The 20,476-nt window shown below is 44.4% G+C and overlaps 1 protein-coding gene across 2 annotated transcripts in view; it reads right to left on the bottom strand.

The window, feature by feature from the left end:
- Positions 1-20,476, bottom strand: part of ZAP70 (zeta chain of T cell receptor associated protein kinase 70) — a 210,186-nt gene that overhangs the window by 136,472 nt on the left and 53,238 nt on the right. For both annotated transcript variants that reach the window (XM_077273511.1, XM_077273518.1), the window contains exon 2: positions 15,409-15,827. In XM_077273511.1, coding sequence (XP_077129626.1) covers positions 15,409-15,827 — 419 coding nt within the window. The remainder of the gene's footprint in view (positions 1-15,408; positions 15,828-20,476) is intronic.

The raw sequence follows: 20,476 nt of genomic DNA, 5'->3' as shown, positions 1-20,476 counted from the left end.
TGCAGGATCTGTGAGGCAGCAGTGTGGACAGGGACAGGTGGTGAAATCTTTGTCTGCATTGTAACCAGAGCTGCTGGGACACATCTACTTCCCTGACTGTACACTGGCATCATCATGTGGGGCCATTTAACTGAACGCAGCATCATATGTGGCCATTATACAGTGTTGAGCATCATGCGTGGCCATTATACAGTATGGAGCACTGTGTGGCCATTATACAGTATGGAGCATCATGTGTGGCTATTATTCTGTACGCAGCATCATGTGGGGCCATTATACTGTAGCACCATCATGTGTGGCCATTATACAGTATGGAGCACTGTGTGGCCATTATACAATATTGAGCATCATGTGGGGCCATTATGCAGTATGGAGCACTGTGTGGCCATTATATAGTATTGAACATCATGTGGGGCAATTAAACAGTATGGAGCACTGTGTGGCCATTATACAGTATTGAGCATCATGTATGGCTATTATACAGTACTGAACATCATGTGGGGCCATTATACAGCATGGAGCACTGTGTGGCCATTATACAGTATTTAGCATTATGTATGGCTATTATACAGTATGGAGCGCTGTGGCCATTATACAATATTGAGCGTCATGTGTGGCCATTATACAGTATTGAGCATCATGTGGGGCCATTATACAGTATGGAGCACTGTGGGGCCATTATACAGTATGGAGCATCATGTGGGGCCATTATATAGCATGGAGCACTGTGTGGCCATTATACAGTATTGAGCATCATGTGTGGCCATTGCAAAATATAGAGCACTGTGTGGCCATTATACAGTATTGAGCATCATGTGGGGCCATTATGCAGTGTGGAGCACTGTGTGGCCATTATACAGTATGGAGCATCATGTGGGGCCATTATATAGTATGGAACACTGTGTGGCCATTATAGAGTATTGAGCATCATGTGGGGCCATTATGCAGTATGGATCACTGTGTGGCCATTATACAGTATTGAGCATCATGTATGGCCATTATACAGTATGGAGCACTGTGTGGCCATTATACAGTATTGAGCATCATGTGGGGCCATTATACAGAATGGAGCATCATGTGTGGCCATTATACTGTATGCAGCATCATGTGGGGCCATTATACAGTATGGAGCACTGTGTGGCTATTATACAGTATTGAGCATCATGTAGGGCCATTGTGCAGTATGGAGCACTGTGTGTCCATTATACTGTACGCAGCATCATGTGGGGCCATTGTACAGCATGGAGCACTGTGTGGCCATTATACAGTATTGAGCATCTTGTGTGGCCATTATACAGTATGGAGCACTGTGTGGCCATATTTTTTTCTGTTTATAATTATTGCTTATGAGACAGTGTAATCAGCAGTGCTAAATGAGTGTGGTTGGGGCGTGGATATAGGTGTGACTAGTTGTGAAATGACTGCAATTAAACAAAGAGTGAAAAATGTAAAGGGGTCTGAATACTTTCTGTACCCACTGTATATAACTAAAGTGATAAGCAAGCTACTATACAAGCAGAATTATTTATTTATATAATTATTTTACACTCTTATGTCACTCCATTAATTCCTCAGTGCTTTATAGACATCAGCATCACTATTCCCATTGGGGCTCACAATCTAAACTCACTATAAATATGTCTTTGGCATGTAAGAAGAAACCTGAGGATACCTACACAAATATTGGAGGAACATACAATTTACTTGCAGATGTTGTCCTTAGTGGAAATTTGAACCCATCATTTCAGCTCTACAAGGATAGCCACTGAGCCACTGTGCTGTCCAAAACAGTGACGCTTCAGATCATATATTTAAATATGTGCTGTTGGTACTAAAGGACTGTACAAATAAAATTGTCATACCTTTAGTAGAGCCCATTTAATCTGTCTGGGAGGAGGAATGCAAAATACAACATATTGAAACCACTACAGATTAGGCGGAAGCTGAGACATACTGAAAATATTAGTCACGGAACACAAAAAAACTTTTTTTGTGTGTTTTGTGTCAATTTTGTGGGTTTAATGTTGTGCAGCGTCCTACCTGGGAATCCATCCCAAATGTTGCCCAAAAGAAGAATGAATTTCAGTATAAATGAGATAGAAGTTGAAATGCATGAAAAATTTCAGACTAAAAATTAAGAATTTTGTTTTGAAAAAATGTTTCCCTTTTTTTTCCAGCCCTTTTATGTGTCATTTAACCTGATGGTCATAAAATGGTGGTGTTTACCCCAACCATGGATGAATGAAGGTACAAAATAGCAGCCGCTGAAGCTGATCATTTTTTTGATTGAATAAAACAGGAAGTGGAAAACTTTAAGTATGACAATAAGTAGACAATGATGATTTTTAGCAATTTGCAAGAATCAAAACGCACGTAGTTTGAATGCATTGAGACAACAAATTTCTTGAAATTAAACTTAAAGTCGATTTTCAGTGTGAATCAATTGGACCTCTATTGAAGATACAATATGTCAACTAAAGGTTTTTTTAGAAGTCTTTCATTTACTAGTAAGGAGATAGACCGGACCGTGGGGACCTGCTTGCCTGGTCCGGAACTGAAAGGGCTGCATCCTCTGTTCCTGGGGGAAAGCTGTGAGGAGTCAGACTTTCCTCTGCAGCCTGGGGGAAGCTTTAGAGAGATGGAGTGTCCTGCTGTCCCAAGAGGGCAGGGAGAACCAGAAAAGAAGCGCGCGCAGCTAAGGAGTAGGAGGGGAGGAAAGCATGCAAAACACAGCAGTCTGGTGCCAGCACAGAGCAGTACAGAGAGCAGCGCGCAGAGTGGTAAGCGGCGCTCTCTGCTTCCCCCATCTGAGAGGACTGACTTGGTGACGGGCTGTATAGAAGGAACCCCCCATCAGCGGTAGAGCAGAGCCGTGCAGAGCAGAGTTGTATGGAGCCGAGCCGTGCCAGCAGAGCAGAGCCAAGCCGTTGCTGCTGCGGCTAAAGAGAAGAGTGCTCCATCCAGGGAGCACCAGCGCCATACAGACCATCGACCGCTGTCGCCCGCCATCGACAGCAGAGACCAGAGAGACAGATGGGCAGTGTGTGCCCTGTGACTGCCATAAAGCCAGGTGCCAGTTGCTTCAGGATAGTGAGTATCGTGAGCATGACGCCTGAAATATACCGGGAGCGTGACCGTTATTTACATCCCGACTGTGCTAGTGAATATTGGCCAAGATACTTGTGACCTAACCTTGCCAGCGTGTGTGAGCAGAGCCACCCTGGGCTCGTACAGGACTGTGGCCCTCACCGTTAGTTAGCCACTACTGTATATGTACTAGGGTGTTGTGAATTCCGTTCTTGGGCTCCATCCTGTGGTTGCAAATGGTATTTTTGGGAGTTCTGCTCTTGGGCTCCCTCTGGTGGTTTCAAGTGGAACTTAGCAGCTGCGTTCACTAATCGGTTTCCTGGCCTTGTTATTTAACTGGGCTCTTGGCTTTAGTGGATGCCAGCTGTCAATGTATTTCCTGTGGATTCAGTCCTTTCCTGGAAGTTCTCTGTTGGCCAGTCCATTTTCAGCTTAAGATAAGTCTGCTACTTTTTGGGTGTTTCCCTGCTTATGACCTTCTGTTCAGTTCAATTTATGTCTCTTTTGTCCAGCTTGTCATTATGAAATATTCCGGCTAGTTGGAAGCTCTGGGGTCGCAGATTTGCCCCTCCACACCGTGAGTCGGTGTGGTGGTTATTTTTGTAAACTCTGCGTGGACTTTTAGTTTTTATACTGACCGCACAGTAGTCTTTTCTATCTCTGTCTATTTAGATAGTATTGGCCTCCTTTGCTAAAAAATCTAGTTTCATTTCTGAGTTTGTCATTTTCCCTCTTCACTCACCATCAATATTTGTGGGGGGCTATCTTCCTTTGGGGGTTTCTCTGAGGCGAGATAGCTTTCCGTTTCCATCTTCAGGGGTAGATAGTTCTTAGGCTGTGCAGAGGCATCTAGGCAGAGATAGGAACGCTCCACGGCTATTTCTAGTGTTGGTGTTAGGAGTAGGGATTGCGGTCAGTAAAGTTACCACCTCCTCAGAGCTAGTCCTATTTTTGTTTTACCCACCAGGTCATTTCAGTGCTGCTCCTTAGCGAGTCCATGATTGGTTTTGCCCACCAGGTCATCTCAGTACCGCTCCGTACCCACCAGGTCCTAACAGTACAGCTGGCCCACAATGTGTTAAATGCATCTCAAAAAAGGGAAGAGAAAGTTCTGAGTCTTTTTTTTTTTTTGTGTTGCTTGTTTTGTCCTTTTTTTCCCCTTGATTTTTGGATGGTGCAGGAGCTTGGTGCTGATATGGAGGTTCAGGGTCAGTCTGCGCGTGTTGATCATCTTGCTGCAAGGGTACAGAGTATCCAAGACTATGTTGTTCAAACTCCTGTTTCTGAGCCTAGAATTCCTATTCCTGATTTGTTTTCTGGGGATAGATCTAGGTTTTTGAATTTTAAAAATAATTGCAGATAATTTTTTGCTCTGAGACCCCGTTCCTCTGGTGACCCCATTCAGCAGGTGAAGATTGTTATTTCTCTGTTGCGTGGCGACCCGCAGGACTGGGCATTCTCCCTTGAGCCAGGGAATCCTGCATTGCTCAATATAGATTCGTTTTTTCAAGCACTTGGACTGCTTTATGACGAGCCCAATTCTGTGGATCAGGCAGAAAAAATTTTGCTGGCTCTGTGTCAGCGTCAGGAAGCAGTAGAGATATATTGTCAGAAATTTAGAAAGTGGTCTGTGCTTACAAAATGGAATGAGGATGCCCTGGCGGCTATTTTCAGAAAAGGTCTTTCTGAAGCTCTTAAAGATGTTATGGTGGGGTTTCCCACGCCTGCTGGTTTGAATGAATCAATGTCTCTGGCCATTCAGATTGATCGGCGCTTACGTGAACGTAAGGTGGTGCACCATATGGCGGTGTCCTCTGGGCAGAGTTCTGAGCCTATGCAATGCGATAGAGTTTTGACGAGAGCAGAACGGCAGGAGTTCAGACGTCAGAATGGGCTGTGTTTTTACTGTGGAGATGCTACTCATGCTATCTCTGACTGCCCGAAGTGAACTAAGAGGGTTGCTAAGTCGGTTACCATCAGTACTTTACAGCCTAAATTTCTCTTGTCTATTACCCTGATTTGCTCATTGTCGTCCTTTTCTGTAATGGCATTTGTGGATTCTGGCGCTGCCCTGAACTTAATGGACCTGGAATTTGCCAAGCGCTGTGGTTTTTCCTTGGAGCCGTTGCAGAGTCCTATTCCCTTGAGGGGGATTGATGCTACGCCATTGGCCAAGAATAAACCTCAGTACTGGACACAGTTAGCCATGAACATGGCTCCAGCACATCAGGAAAATATTCGCTTTTTGGTGTTGCATAATTTGCATGATGTGGTTGTGCTGGGGTTTCCATGGTTACAGGTACATAATCCAGTGCTGGATTGGAAATCTATGTCCGTGACTAGTTGGGGTTGTCAGGGGATACATAGTGACATTCCTCTGATGTCAATTTCCTCGTCCCCTTCTTCTGAAGTTCCTGAGTTTTTGTCAGATTTCCAGGATATATTTGAGGAGCCTAAATCCAGTCCTCTGCCTCCTCATAGGGACTGTGATTGCGCTATTAATTTGATTCCTGGCTGTAAGTTCCCTAAGGGTCGACTTTTCAATCTGTCTGTGCCAGAGCATGCCGCTATGCGGACTTATGTAAAAGAGTCCTTGGAGAAGAGGCATATTCGCCCGTCTTCGTCACCGTTGGGAGCGGGGTTCTTTTTTGTTGCCAAGAAGGATGGCTCCTTGAGGCCCTGTATAGATTATCGCCTTCTCAATAAGATCACGGTCAAATTCCAGTACCCTTTGCCTTTGCTTTGTGATTTGTTTGCTCGGATCAAAGGGGCTAGCTGGTTTACCAAGATTGACCTTCGAGGGGCGTATAATCTGGTCCGCATCAAACAGGTTGATGAATGGAAAACAGCATTTAATACGCCCGAAGGCCATTTTGAATATCTTGTGATGTCTTTCGGGCTCTCTAATGCTCCATCTGTGTTTCAGTCCTTTATGCATGATATTTTCCGGGAGTATTTGGATAAATTTATGATTGTATATTTGGATGATATTTTGTTTTTTTCTGATGATTGGGAGACTCATGTGAAGCAGGTCAGGATGGTATTTCAGATTCTTCGTGCTAATACACTGTTTGTGAAGGGGTCTAAGTGCCTTTTTGGAGTTCAGAAGGTTTCTTTTCTGGGGTTCATTTTTTCGGCTATTGAAATGGACCCTGTTAAGGTCCAGGCTATTTATGATTGGACTCAGCCCACATCTGTGAAGAGCCTTCAGAAATTTTTGGGTTTTGCTAATTTTTATCGCCGCTTCATTGCTAATTTTTCTACTGTGGTTAAACCTCTGACCGATTTGACCAAGAAAGGTGCAGATGTGGTGAATTGGTCCTCCACGGCTGTGGAGGCCTTTCAGGAGCTTAAGCTTTGTTTTACTTCTGCCCCTGTGTTGCGTCAGCCAGATGTTTCTCTTCCTTTTCAGGTTGAGGTTGACACTTCTGAGATTGGGGCAGGAGCTGTTCTGTCTCAGAGAAGCTCTGATGGCTCTGTGTTGAAGCCGCGTGCTTTCTTCTCCAGAAAGTTTTCGCCTGCTGAGCGTAATTATGATGTCGGCAATCGGGAGTTGCTGGCTATGAAGTGGGCATTCGAGGAGTGGCGACATTGGCTTGAGGGAGCCAAGCATCGTGTTGTGGTCTTGACCGACCATAAGAATCTGATTTACCTTGAGTCGGCCAAGCGCTTGAATCCTAGACAGGCTCGGTGGTCTTTGTTTTTCTCCCGTTTTGATTTTGTGGTCTCGTATCTTCCGGAATCTAAGAATGTGAAAGCTGATGCCTTGTCTAGGAGTTTTTTGCCTGATTCTCCTGGAGTCCGTGAGCCGGCTGGTATTCTCAAGGAGGGGGTGATTCTTTCTGCTAGCTCCCCTGATTTGCGGCGGGTGCTTCAGGAGTTTCAGGCTGATAGACCCGACCGCTGTCCTGTGGGGAAATTGTTTGTTCCTGACAGATGGACTAATAAGGTGATTTCTGAGATCCATTGTTCGGTGTTGGCTGGTCATCCTGGGATCTTTGGAACCAGAGATTTGGTTGCCAGGTCCTTTTGGTGGCCTTCTTTGTCACGGGATGTGCTTTCCTTCGTGCAGTCCTGTGGGATTTGTGCTCGGGCTAAGCCCTGCTGTTCTCGTGCTAGTGGGTTGCTTTTGCCCTTGCCTATCCCTGAGAGGCCCTGGACGCATATTTCCATGGATTTTATTTCCGATCTTCCTGTGTCTCAGAAGATGTCTGTCATCTGGGTGGTTTGTGACCGGTTTTCTAAAATGGTCCATTTGGTACCTTTGCCTAAGTTGCCTTCCTCCTCTGATTTGGTTCCTTTGTTTTTCCAGCATGTGGTTCGTTTGCATGGTATTCCGGAGAATATTGTGTCTGACAGAGGTACCCAGTTTGTTTCTAGGTTTTGGCGGTCCTTTTGTGGTAGAATGGGCATTAATTTGTCTTTTTCTTCGGCGTTTCACCCTCAGACAAATGGACAGACGGAGCGAACCAATCAGACCTTGGAAACCTACTTGAGATGCTTTGTGTCTGCTGATCAGGATGATTGGGTTACCTTCTTGCCGTTGGCCGAGTTTGCACTTAATAATCGGGCTAGTTCGGCTACTTTGGTTTCGCCTTTTTTTTGCAATTTCGGTTTTCATCCTCGTTTTTCTTCAGGGCAGGTTGAGCCTTCGGACTGTCCTGGGGTGGATTCTGTGGTGGACAGGTTGCAGCGGATTTGGACTCATGTGGTGGACAATTTAACATTGTCTCAGGAAAAGGCTCAACGTTTTGCTAACCGCCGTCGGTGCGTTGGTCCCCGGCTTCGGGTTGGGGATTTGGTCTGGTTGTCTTCTCGTCATGTTCCTATGAAGGTCTCTTCCCCTAAGTTTAAACCTCGTTTTATTGGTCCTTATAGGATTTCGGAAATTATCAATCCGGTGTCTTTTCGTTTGGCCCTTCCAGCTTCGTTTTCCATTCATAATGTGTTCCATAGATCTTTGTTGCGGAGATATGTGGTGCCCATGGTTCCCTCCGTTGACCCTCCTGCTCCGGTGTTGGTTGAGGGGGAGCTGGAATATGTGGTGGAGAAGATTTTGGATTCTCGTCGTTCAAGGCGGAAACTTCAGTATCTGGTCAAGTGGAAGGGTTATGGCCAGGAGGATAACTCTTGGGTTTTTGCCTCCGATGTCCATGCTGCCGATTTGGTACGTGCTTTTCATTTGGCTCGTCCCGATCGGCCTGGGGGCTCTGGTGAGGGTCCGGTGACCCCTCCTCAAGGGGGGGGTACTGTTGTGAATTCCGTTCTTGGGCTCCATCCTGTGGTTGCAAATGGTATTTTTGGGAGTTCTGCTCTTGGGCTCCCTCTGGTGGTTTCAAGTGGAACTTAGCAGCTGCGTTCACTAATCGGTTTCCTGGCCTTGTTATTTAACTGGGCTCTTGGCTTTAGTGGATGCCAGCTGTCAATGTATTTCCTGTGGATTCAGTCCTTTCCTGGAAGTTCTCTGTTGGCCAGTCCATTTTCAGCTTAAGATAAGTCTGCTACTTTTTGGGTGTTTCCCTGCTTATGACCTTCTGTTCAGTTCAATTTATGTCTCTTTTGTCCAGCTTGTCATTATGAAATATTCCGGCTAGTTGGAAGCTCTGGGGTCGCAGATTTGCCCCTCCACACCGTGAGTCGGTGTGGTGGTTATTTTTGTAAACTCTGCGTGGACTTTTAGTTTTTATACTGACCGCACAGTAGTCTTTTCTATCTCTGTCTATTTAGATAGTATTGGCCTCCTTTGCTAAAAAATCTAGTTTCATTTCTGAGTTTGTCATTTTCCCTCTTCACTCACCGTCAATATTTGTGGGGGGCTATCTTCCTTTGGGGGTTTCTCTGAGGCGAGATAGCTTTCCATTTCCATCTTCAGGGGTAGCTAGTTCGTAGTCTGTGCAGAGGCGTCTAGGCAGAGATAGGAACGCTCCACGGCTATTTCTAGTGTTGGTGTTAGGAGTAGGGATTGCGGTCAGTAAAGTTACCACCTCCTCAGAGCTAGTCCTATTTTAGTTTTACCCACCAGGTCATTTCAGTGCTGCTCCTTAGCGAGTCCATGATTGGTTTTGCCCACCAGGTCATCTCAATACCGCTCCGTACCCACCAGGTCCTAACACTAGGGGCAGTGGAAGGTACCGGAGACCGACCACTGTCACCAGAAGACGGGGTACTGTTGTGTGCTGAACCCCATTTGTAAGAACACCGCGCCTGCCGTTGCCAGCGCTATAGAGTATGCAGCAGGAGCTGCGGTGTTTGGACTTCCTGTAACCCTTGCTACCGCATTGTCGTTATTTGTACTGTCGTACTTCAGTTTTGCCACTTACAATGTTTAACCTTTTACCTCCCTGTATGGAGTGTTTCCCCTGTAAATAAACCTGCTAACCCTTGCTCTGCCTCCCGCGCGTTACTGCATCTCGCGTTCCTGCGATTTCTACATACTCACTGTTCTTTATTGTTGATCTACATTCCTTGGTTTGACAATACTGCAATACCCGCTCAGGACATCCCCACTTACTACACATACAGAAATTTCAGAAACCTACAGCAGTTTATGAAAAATCTACACTCATCTTTAGCTCCAATCTCCTCCCTCTCCTGTCCAGACTCAGCATTGTCACATTATAATAATGCATGGCAGAGTGCCCTCGATGAAGCAGCACCTGCTACATGCAGAACAATCCGACACATACGACAGCAACCCTGGCACACATTTTCTCCAGCATTGCTCAAGGTGTGCGAAGCGTCAGAGGAGAAAATCACTTCCAGCAGAAGACTTCACCAACTATAAGTTCATGCTCAAATATTATTATTCTGCTCTATATCTGGCCAATCCAAAATGACACTTTGAAACTCCATTCCCTCCTGAGCCCTAAAGTGCAGTATCCTGTCACCAATCTCATCACTGACGATGTGGTCACTTAATTTCTACAAATAATCAACAATTTCCATCAGGCCATTTTCACAAAGTCCCCTTAGGATACGTGTCCACGGTCAGGATGGGCGGCGGTACACATCCGGGATCATCGCACCCTCGCATAGCGCCCTGTGATATTACTTGCGGCGACGCAGCGTCGCTGCAGGTAGCACGGACATGCTGCGATCTGAAAAGACGCGCAGCATGTCCGGAGTCGCAGGGAAGTCGGATGCGTGTTTCCACGCATAGTGGACACGGGATTTCATAAAATCCCCTCCACTATGCTGGAACATCTGGACGCTGCGTGTTTGACGCTGCAGCTCTGCGCAGCGTCAAACAAGCAGCGTTTCCTGACCGTGGACACATACCCTTAGAGCCTGGATTCCCTTCCCTCCCGCACCTCAAGCTCACTTTCCACCTGAATCAGATGTGCTGCAATTTATGAAATCTCCAGTAACAAAGGTTTTAGGATTTTTTTTATATCCTGTTGTGATATATGAAACTAATTGCACCTGTCCGTTTTGTATGTGGGCAAAACTGGTCAACAGCTCAGTCAGGAGACATGTGTTGCAACACATTGTCTCTATTAGGAACAATTACAACACTCATGTCTCACACCATATGAGATTCCATCACAGTTTGGACCCTCTGGCCATACAGTTTTGGGGGAGTACAGAAATGTACCATCAAACAAAGAAAAGGTAACCTAAACCAACTTCTATAGAGAAAAGAGGCTAAATGTTGATTGGGAACCCTGAATCCAGATGGTTTGAATAAGTAATTCTCATATGGTGCTTTTCTCTAAAGCTTTTTCAACTTAGCAGTTTTTCATTAAGCTCTTGATTGGAACCACTTGATGTGGCATACGATTTGAAATTGTCTTCTTAGTGTAAATATATTTTATTATATACTAATTAGAGACTGAGTCGCCCTCCTGGGCAGTGGGGTACTCAGTATCGGGTCCGGTCTTAAAGGGGATGTCATGGTGGCTGCGACCCAGTCCGTGGCCCTGGGCGCCCAATTAAAGCAAAAGTCTTTTAAGGGTTTTATGAATACAGTTCGAGTTTGCGACTCCACCTGTGGTATTCGGTCAGTAGGGACCAACGCTGCTTTAAGGTGTCCTCTGGGGTGATGGTATGTCAGCTAGATGGTATAACTTCCCACAGGTGAAGTAGGTCCCCAGGGCTCCCAGTGTGTAGATGGAAGATGGTGAATGGTGTAGTAAAGAACGAGGACACAGGTTTGCAGTCTCTTTACCTGGTTTACTGAAGGCTTTAGGCAACTGCAGTCCAGGGCAGCAGATCACAGGACAGACAGGGTCCAGCTGGCTTGGAAGCGAATCCAGAGTTCCCGTTACCAGGTGGAGATCAAAGCCTTTCTCAAAGTGTGGTAGCGTTGTAGTCCCTTGCTTCCTAAGGCTTCCAATAAGGTCCTCACAGTTCCTCTCTGTCCCCCATAAAGGTTAGGACACAACCCGTATGACAGGTGAACTGGACCTTTTTACAGGGTCTCTATCATGACCCAGGCCCTATAGATATCACTGTGTCTCCTGGGTATCAATGCAGACAGGTGATGTACAATCCAGCTGTCCTGCCGGTTTCAGCTATGCCACTATAGAGTTTAGCACGGCCACGGTCTTCTGGCTGTCAGATCTTTTGGGACTCCTAAAGTGAACCCGCAGAACTACGACAACGAACCTCCCAAGGGTGAGCTGGCCTGGTGAACCACCCCCAATACAGGGAGTGTTAGGGGCAGGCCCGAGGGAGACTATTGCCGCAGAAGTTGATACCCGGGGACAGGAAGTAGGAGCGGAAAAGACGCAGAACTGGCTATAACGGAGACACAGGACAGACTGGCAATGACTGAGACTAAGAGTAGGCATTTTCCCACAGCCCAGAGGTCACTGCAGTTCAGGCCAGCTGGGAACGCAGCCTCAGTGACGTCACCGCTAGTCACTGAAGCTGCGCTACCAGCAGCTCATTCACCAATGGTTTTCAGCCGGGATGGTCCCATCTTGGCACCGTCCAGGCTGAAAACTGTTTATCCCCCAGACATGGATTACGGCGTGAGACAGAATGATGGACAGTATGATATATTGTTGTTTTTTTATTTTACTTTTAATACAGGAGATCGAGGGCTTCGGAGGTTGTAAGTATGGTTTAATTAAGAATATTATGGTTTAATTAAGAATATTAAAGGAGTCTGTGTATTTTTTTCAATAAAGGACTTTTTTCAGGGTGTCTGTGTTCTCTTACAATGTGACTATGGGGTTAGTAATGGGGGCGTCTTATTGACACCTCTCCATTACTAACCTTGGGGATTGATGTCACCTGATGGCGACATCAAGTCTCCCCAACTATTACTCCACTTGCAACCACTACAGGGCAAGTGGGAAGAGCAAGGCTAAGTGCCAGAATTGGCACATCTTAGGCCTCTTTCACACATCTGTTTTTAAGAATCAGTCACAATCCAAATGTTGCTGCTCTATCCGTTTTTTTCCCATAGACTTGTATTAGCAACGGATTGTGACGGATGGCCTTCCGTTTCATCCGTCGTTTGACTGATCCATCGTAAAGTCGTCCATCGGACAGAGACAACGTGCACACTAACGTTTTTTGTGTACGTCGAAAAGACGCACAGCGACGGATCCTGTGGCGTCCATCGTTGGCTATAATGGAAGCCTATGGGCACAGGATCTGTCGCTGTCCATCAGAGGACGGATTCCAGTGACGGATTTCGGTTTTTACAACCGAGCATGCCCGGAACCCATTTTTCCTTTAAGGAAAATCTCTCCCTCTGTCCCTCTCTCTCTCTCTCTCTCTCTCTCTCTCTCCAGAATTCTGTTTCTTTAAATTCCGGCTGCAACTACTTCAACGGATCCGTCAAAAAAACAGATCCAGTGCATCAGCTCAGGATCCGTCTTTTCAAGACTTTGACGGATTGTGACTGATTCTAAAAAACGGATGTGTGAAAGAGGCCTTAGGGATGCACCTTTTCTAGGGCAGCTGAAAACTGGTGTTTTTAGCCTAGGGGGCCAGTATCCAAGACCCTTTCCAAGGCTATTAATATCAGCCCACAGCTGACAGCATAGCCTTTGCTGGTTATTAAATATAGGGGGTTACTACATCATTTTTTGGGGTTTCCCTTTTAATAGCCAGTAAATGCTATGTATACAGCTGGGAGCTGATGTTAATATCCTGGGAAGCTCCATGGGTATTACCCCTTCCCAGGCTATAAACATCTGCCTGTCTAATCAACACCTGGTTGTCTAATGCTAGAGACCTTGAGAGGCATACAAGCCACAGTGTCTTGCATGCACTGTGAAATTCGGTGGAGGATCGGTGATGATCTGGGGATGCTTCAGCAAGGCCGGAATTGGGCAGGATAACCTTTGCGAAGGACGTATGAATCAAGCCGCATACAAGGTTATCCTGGAAAAACAATTGATTCCTTCTGCTTAGGCAATGTTCTCCAACTCTGAGGACTGTTTTTTCCAGCAGGACAATGCACCATGCCACACAGCTAGATCAATCAAGGTGTGGATGAAGGACCACCACATCAAATTCCTGTCATGGCCAGCCCAATCTCCAGACCTGAACCCCATTGACAACCTCTAGAAGGTAATCAAGAGGAAGATCGATAGTCACAAGCCATCAAACAAAGAAGAACTTCTTAAATTTTTGCCAGGAGTGGCATAAGGTCATCCAAATGCAGTGTGAAAGAGTGGTGGAAAGCATGCCAAGACGCATGAAAGCTGTGACTAAAAATCATGGTTATTCCACAAAATATTGATTTCTGAACTCTTCCTGAGTTAAAACATTAGAATTGTTGTTCCTAAATGATTATGAAATAGTTTTTTTTGCATTGTTTGAGGTCTGCAAGAAATGCATTTTTTTGTTATTTTGACCATTTCTCATTTTCAGAAAATAAATACAAAAGTTATTGCTTGGAACTTTGGAAACATGTTGTCAGTAGTTTATAGAATAAAAGAACAATTTACATTTTATTTAAAAATCTATATATATAATTGCCTAAGGGGTACCTCCGTCTGTTTGTCTGTAACTTCCTTAATGGAAATCCCGGGTCGCTGATTGGTCGCTGCCTGCCGCGACCAATCAGTGATATTGGGGCAGGATTTAAACACTGCTTCACTTTTTACTATTGATGCTGCCTATGCAGAATCAATAGTAAAAACATATAATGTTAAAAATAATAATAAAAAAAACATTATATTCTCACCTTCCGGCGTCCATGGCACCCTTTCTCGCTCCTCGCGACGCTCCGGTCCCAAGAATGCATGGCGGCAATGACTCGAGATCACGTAGCGGTCTCGCGAGATGATGACCTAGCAGTTTCGCGAGACTGCTACATGATCACGTGTTATTGCCGCAATGCATTACTGGGAACGGAGCATCGCGAGAAGCATCGCTAAAGGCCTGGGCTGGATCCGGGGGCCGCCGGAAGGTGAGTATATAACTATTTTTTATTTTAATTGTTTTTTTAACAGGGATAAGGTGCCCACACTGCTATATACTATGTGGGCTGGGTTACAGTATATACTACGTGGGCTGTGTTATATACTGCATGAGCTGTGTTATATACTACGTCGCTGTGCTATATACTACATGGGGTCTGTTATATAATACGTGGCTGTGCAATATACTACGCGAGCTGTGTTATGTACTACGTTGGCTGTGTTATATACTGCGTGGGCTGTGCTATATACTGCGTGGGCTGTGTTATATACTACGTGGGCTGTGCTATATACTACATACATATTCTAGAATACCCGATACGTTAGAATGGGGCCACCATCTAGTATACCTATAAAGAGAAAAATCAGACAAACTGAAAATCACACTGCATTCGGATGTAAATCGGATGCTAGGTGTGAAAAATCGGAATGTACTTGCATAAAAAACACATGACACTTGCATTACACTCATTCGACTCTTCTGCATCAAAATTGGACTGATTTTAAAATCGCTAGTGTGTCACCAGCCTAGGTCTGCATTTAAATGGGCCAATTTCAGATCACTACATGAGCACCAATTGACCGTTTTCAAGTTTTTTGGTGCTTTTTCCTGGCATTCTTTTACATGCTGACAAACAATGATAGAGACAGAGTGATCACTTATATGATAGGCCTGTGTCCACACAGTATCTATGCACTGGCAGCACGTGTCCTGTCTACATCGGGTGGTGTGCAGCTATTAACAGACCCTAATGTATATCACACCTGCCAAGGTTGTGTGCATGTTTGTTACATGTATGCAGAATGTATGTGAATGTCTATGTTTGTCTTTGTCTAGCATTTCCATTACAGGAAAGTGAATCCAGGCATGATTCTTGCACAGAAGTTCACTTATGTCAGTGTCCGCCCCCGTGGTATTAACATCATTTTTGCTCACCTCTAGTTTCCAGGTTTGCCTGACATATTCTCTCATCATATTATCTCTGATATGATCAAATACTCCAGGCTGGCATTCCACTCCACTTGGCCGATTGCAGGGTCGACGAAGAACACAGCATAATCCATCGGCATCTTTAGAGTAGTACTCGCAGAGTTCTGCTGGGCCGCAGTGAGGCTTTCCTCCATATATAGCATATGTACCATTCATTTGCCGCTCTACAGGGTAGTGGTAAAATTGGACGTTGAACACCACAGAGACAACATAGCCACCAAGAGTTCGCAGACACTGCCTTAGCAAGAAAAGGCCATCCATCATCCCAGCCAGCTTGAGAAATTCTTCAGCCTCTGCACGAGAAATGCTGCCATAATAGAAGGGCAAGTGACCGGCTGCATCTGGCATATTTAATAGGGAACAGGCTGTAAAAATAAGGATAAAAGTATTGTTTTAAGCAACATAGTAAATGGTTAATGAATAGAAAAGGTGCAGTATATATATTAGACATTCTAGTACAATATTCTCAAAATGCAATCATCGTCCATGGCCTATAAAACTCAAAGTCACATCCAACCTTCAGGGCCATATACAATGTGGAACTGATCAACCAATCAGCATGAGTATTTCACTGGTAACACACCTGTATTGCTCTTTCTACATCTGTTAACACTTCCTTGATAAGGGCTTATTCACACATCAGTATTTGGTCAGTATTTTTCATCCGTGTTTGTATACCAAAACCAGGAGTGGAACACATAGAAAAAATTATAATTGAAAGATTAACCCCTGTTCTGTGTTTGTCCGGGATCACACATGCAAGAAATACAGCCGAGTCTCGCATGTTAATACCCGGCATTGTCGCCATCGCTCAGGAGCGGAGCGTGCGGCCGCATAGCAATACATGCAGCCGCACGCTCCGCTCCTGAGTGACGGCGGCAATGCCGGGTATTAACATGCGAGACTCGGTCGTATTTCTTGCATGTGTGATCCCGGCCTTTTGGAGACTCTCCTGATCTTGGCATACAAATACTGATGTAACATAGATCAAAAATACTGAAGTGCGAAAAAGCCTAAATGCAAGCCTACAGCCGGCGTCACACTTAGCGTATGAAAATACGGTCCATTTTTTAAAGACCAAATACGCAGAAATGTTCCCTGAACAGTGATCCGTATGTCATCCGTAGGCATGGTGTGGCTCCGTATTTTGCGCATGTAAACCTCTGTATGTAATCCGTACAGCGAGATTTTCTCGCCGGCTTTCAAAATGGACATAGAATGGATCCATGGGCTCAAATATATTCGTGAAAACATATATACAGTCTATATATATATATATATTTATTTATATTTCATACAGCGCTAGATAGCAGAAAAGCCGGTAATTCAATTGCCGGCTTTTGCTATCTCCTTATCAAACCCGACAGGATATGAGACATGGTTTACATGCAGTAAACCATTTCAAATCCCTTATTTTTTCACATATTCCACACTACTAATGTTAGAAGTGTCTGTGTGCAAATTATGGTGGCTCTAGGTGTTAAAATGACGGGTTAAATCACGGAAAAAACTGGCGTGGGCTTCCGCGCAATTTTCTCCGCAAGAGTGGGAAAGCCAGTGACTGAGGGCAGATATTAATAGCCTAGAGAGGGACCATGGTTATTGCCCCCCCCCGGCTAAAAACATCTGCCCCCAGCCACCCCAGAAAAGGTACATCTGTAAGATGCGCCTATTCTGGCACTTAGCCTCTCTCTTCCCACTCCTGAGTAGCGGTGGGATATGGGGTAATAGAGAGTTAATGTCACCTTGCTAATGTAAGGTGACACTAAGACTGGTTAATAATGGAGAGATGTCAATAAGACACCTATCCATTATTAATCCAATAGTAGTAAAGGGTTAATAATACACACACATTAAGAATAAGGTATTTTAATGAAATAAATACACATGGGGTTTGAAAATCTTTATTGTATGCTTAATCCAACTGAAGACCCTCGTTCTGTAAAAAAAAAACCATAAAAAAGCAACAATATCCCATACCTCTCCGGCGTTCAGTCATGTCCCACGCTGAAAATCCATCTGAAGGGGTTAAATAAATTTACATCCAGGAGCCTGCTAATGCAGCTGTTGCTCCTGGTTGTAAAAACTGGGGAATGAATGGAATGCAGGGGAATGTAGCATCATAGACTTGTGGTGATGCGCCCCCTGCTGGCATAAACTCATATGAACTGTAGCGTGGGAATTTTTCTGAATATTTTCTTTACTATACACACCTTCTCAGTTAAAGATTTTTCTGTATTTTCATGACTATGAATATTTGTACATTCACACTGAAGGCATCAAAACTATGAATTAACACATGTGGTATTATATACTTAACAAAAAAGCATGAAACAACTGAAAATATGTCTTATATTCTAGGTTCTTCAAAGTAGCCACCTTTTGCTTTGATGACTGCTTTGCACACTCTTGGCATTCTCTTGATGAGCTTCAAGTGGTAGTCACCGGGAATGGTCTTCCAACAATCTTGAAGGAGTTCCCAGAGATGCTTAGCACTTGTTGGCCATTTTGCCTTTACTCTGCGGTCCAGCTCACCGCAAACCATCTCGATTGGGTTCAGGTCTGGTGACTGTGAAGGCCAGGTCATCTGGCATAGCACCCCATCACTCTGATGATCCGTGTGTAATCCGTATTTTTCTCGCCCCCATAGACTTTCATTGGCGGATTTTTTTCACAATACACTGACAAACGCAGCATGCTGCGATTTTCTCAGCCCGTAAAATACGGCTGCAAAATATACGGCAGATAGGAGCTGCCCAATAGAGAATCATTGGTCCGTGTGCAATGAGTTGTTTTTGCGCCTCTCATACGTCCATAAAACTCTCTAGTGTGACGCCGGCCTAAGGCTACGGTCACACTATCAGTATTTGGTCAGTATTTTACATCAGTATTTAAGGGGTCTGCGAATTGAGATACTGATTTGGCTTTTATCCTAAGTCATATTGCACGACTCGTTAAAGGGTTGATTGTGACTTGTAGGGTCGCTACTTCCAACAGGTGGCGCTACAGAGTTAAGTCCTCTTTATTTTCAGAAGAGGCAATTTGCATACATCAGTATTTATAAGCCAAACCCAGGAGTGGGTGATAAATGCAGAAGTGGTGACGTGTTTCTATTACACTTTTCCTCTGATTGTCCCACTCCTGGTTTTGGCTTACAAATACTGAGGTAAAAACTGACCAAATACTGAACGTGTGACCATAGCCTTAAAATCTAAAACTCGTCCTTATATGGTACATAGTGGAAGTCAACATGCCTAAATGTGTTCCTAGTATTTCTCCTCTATATTAGTACATAGATGTGAATAACAGTAATCTATGGTGGATATCCCCTAAGGAACGTATATTTGAGATGCAAGTTTGTAATTAATTTGTAAAGTTACTTATAAAGACTTAAAGGGGTATTCAATTAAAAAACCTTGACTCCTACTGAAAGTATACATCACAAAGCAAAATGTCCATTGAAGCATAGGGGCACCTTATCTCTGTGCTTTAACCCCTTTTTGATAGTACATCTGAGGTCAGATCCCCTGCTTTGATGCGGGCTCCAGCTGTGAGCCTGCATCAAAGCTGGGACATGTCAGCTGACATGTGCCCGCAATAGCAGCGGGTGGAATCGCGATACACCCTCGCGATACACCCGCCGCTATTAACTAGTTACCAGGAGCATTTAACTAACGCTTCCGGCCGGAAATGAGCGCATCGCTGACCCCGTCACATGATCGGGGGTCAGCGATGCATCAGCATGACAACCTGAGGTCTATTGAAGAACTCTATGGTTGTTGATGCCGGATTTCTTTGAGCGCCACCCTGTGGTCAGCGCTCATAGCAATGCAGTAAATCTACTACATAGGAGTGATCTATGCATCACTCCTATGTAGCTGAGCCGATTGAGTTGTGTCAGCTTCTAGCCTCCCATGGAGGCTATTGAAGCATGGCAAAAGTTTTTTAAAAAGTTTTAAAAAATATTAAAAAAGTAAAAAAATGTATAAAAGTTTAAATCACCCCCCTTTCGCCCCATTCAAAATAAAACAATAAAAAAATCAAACCTACACATATTTGGTATAGCCGCGTTCAGAATTGCTCAATCTATCAATAAAAAAAGGATTAACCTGTTCGCTAAATAGCGTAGCAAGAAAAAAATTCAAAACGTCAGAATTATGTTTTTTTGGTCGCCGCGACATTGCATTAAAATGCACTAATGGGCGATCAAATGAACGTATCTGCATCCAAATAATTAAAAACGTCAGCTCGGCATGAAAAAGTTAAACCCTCATCCGACCCCAGATCACGAAAAGTGGAGACGCTACTGGTATCGGAAAATTGCACATTTTTTTTCTTTTTTAAGCAAAGTTTGGAATTTTTTTTACCACTTAAATAAAAAATAACCTAGACATGTTTGGTGTCTATGAACTCGTAATGAGCTGGAGAATCATAATGGCAGGTCAGTTTTAGCATTTAGTGAACCTAGCAAAAAAGACAAACAAAAAATCAGTGTGGGATTGCACTTTTTTGCAATTTCACCGCACTTGGAACTTTTTTCCCGTTTTCTAGTACATGACGTGCTAAAACCAATGATGTCGTTCAAAATAAAAACTTGTCCTGCAAACAATAAGCCCTCACATGGCCATATTCATGGAAAAATAAAAAAGTTATGGCACTGGGAAAGAGGGGAGCGAAAAACGAAAACGCAAAACCGAAAAAAGCTGGGGTAATGAAGGGGTTAATATAATAAATATGAGCAACATGCAATAAATACTGAGCAGCATGCAGGCAGTCATTCAAATAGGAGTCATGGAGAGGAGCAGGTCAGTGGACATTGACCAAAAACTTAATTGAACAGGAAATGAAAGTGCATATAACAGAAAATATGCAAATTGCCTCTTCAAAGAGGAAGAGGACTTGAACTCTATAGTGCTACCTGTTGGAAGCAACAACTCTACAAGTCACTATTAAAGGGAACCTGTCACCCCCAAAATTGAAGATGAGCTAAGCCCACCGGCATCAGGGGCTTATC

The sequence above is a fragment of the Ranitomeya variabilis genome, chromosome 1 (genome assembly GCF_051348905.1).
Source record: "Ranitomeya variabilis isolate aRanVar5 chromosome 1, aRanVar5.hap1, whole genome shotgun sequence".
Classification (NCBI taxonomy): Eukaryota; Metazoa; Chordata; class Amphibia; order Anura; family Dendrobatidae; genus Ranitomeya; species Ranitomeya variabilis.
The sequence above is the reverse complement of the archived record's forward strand: the minus strand, read 5'-3'. Positions and strand labels throughout refer to the sequence as shown.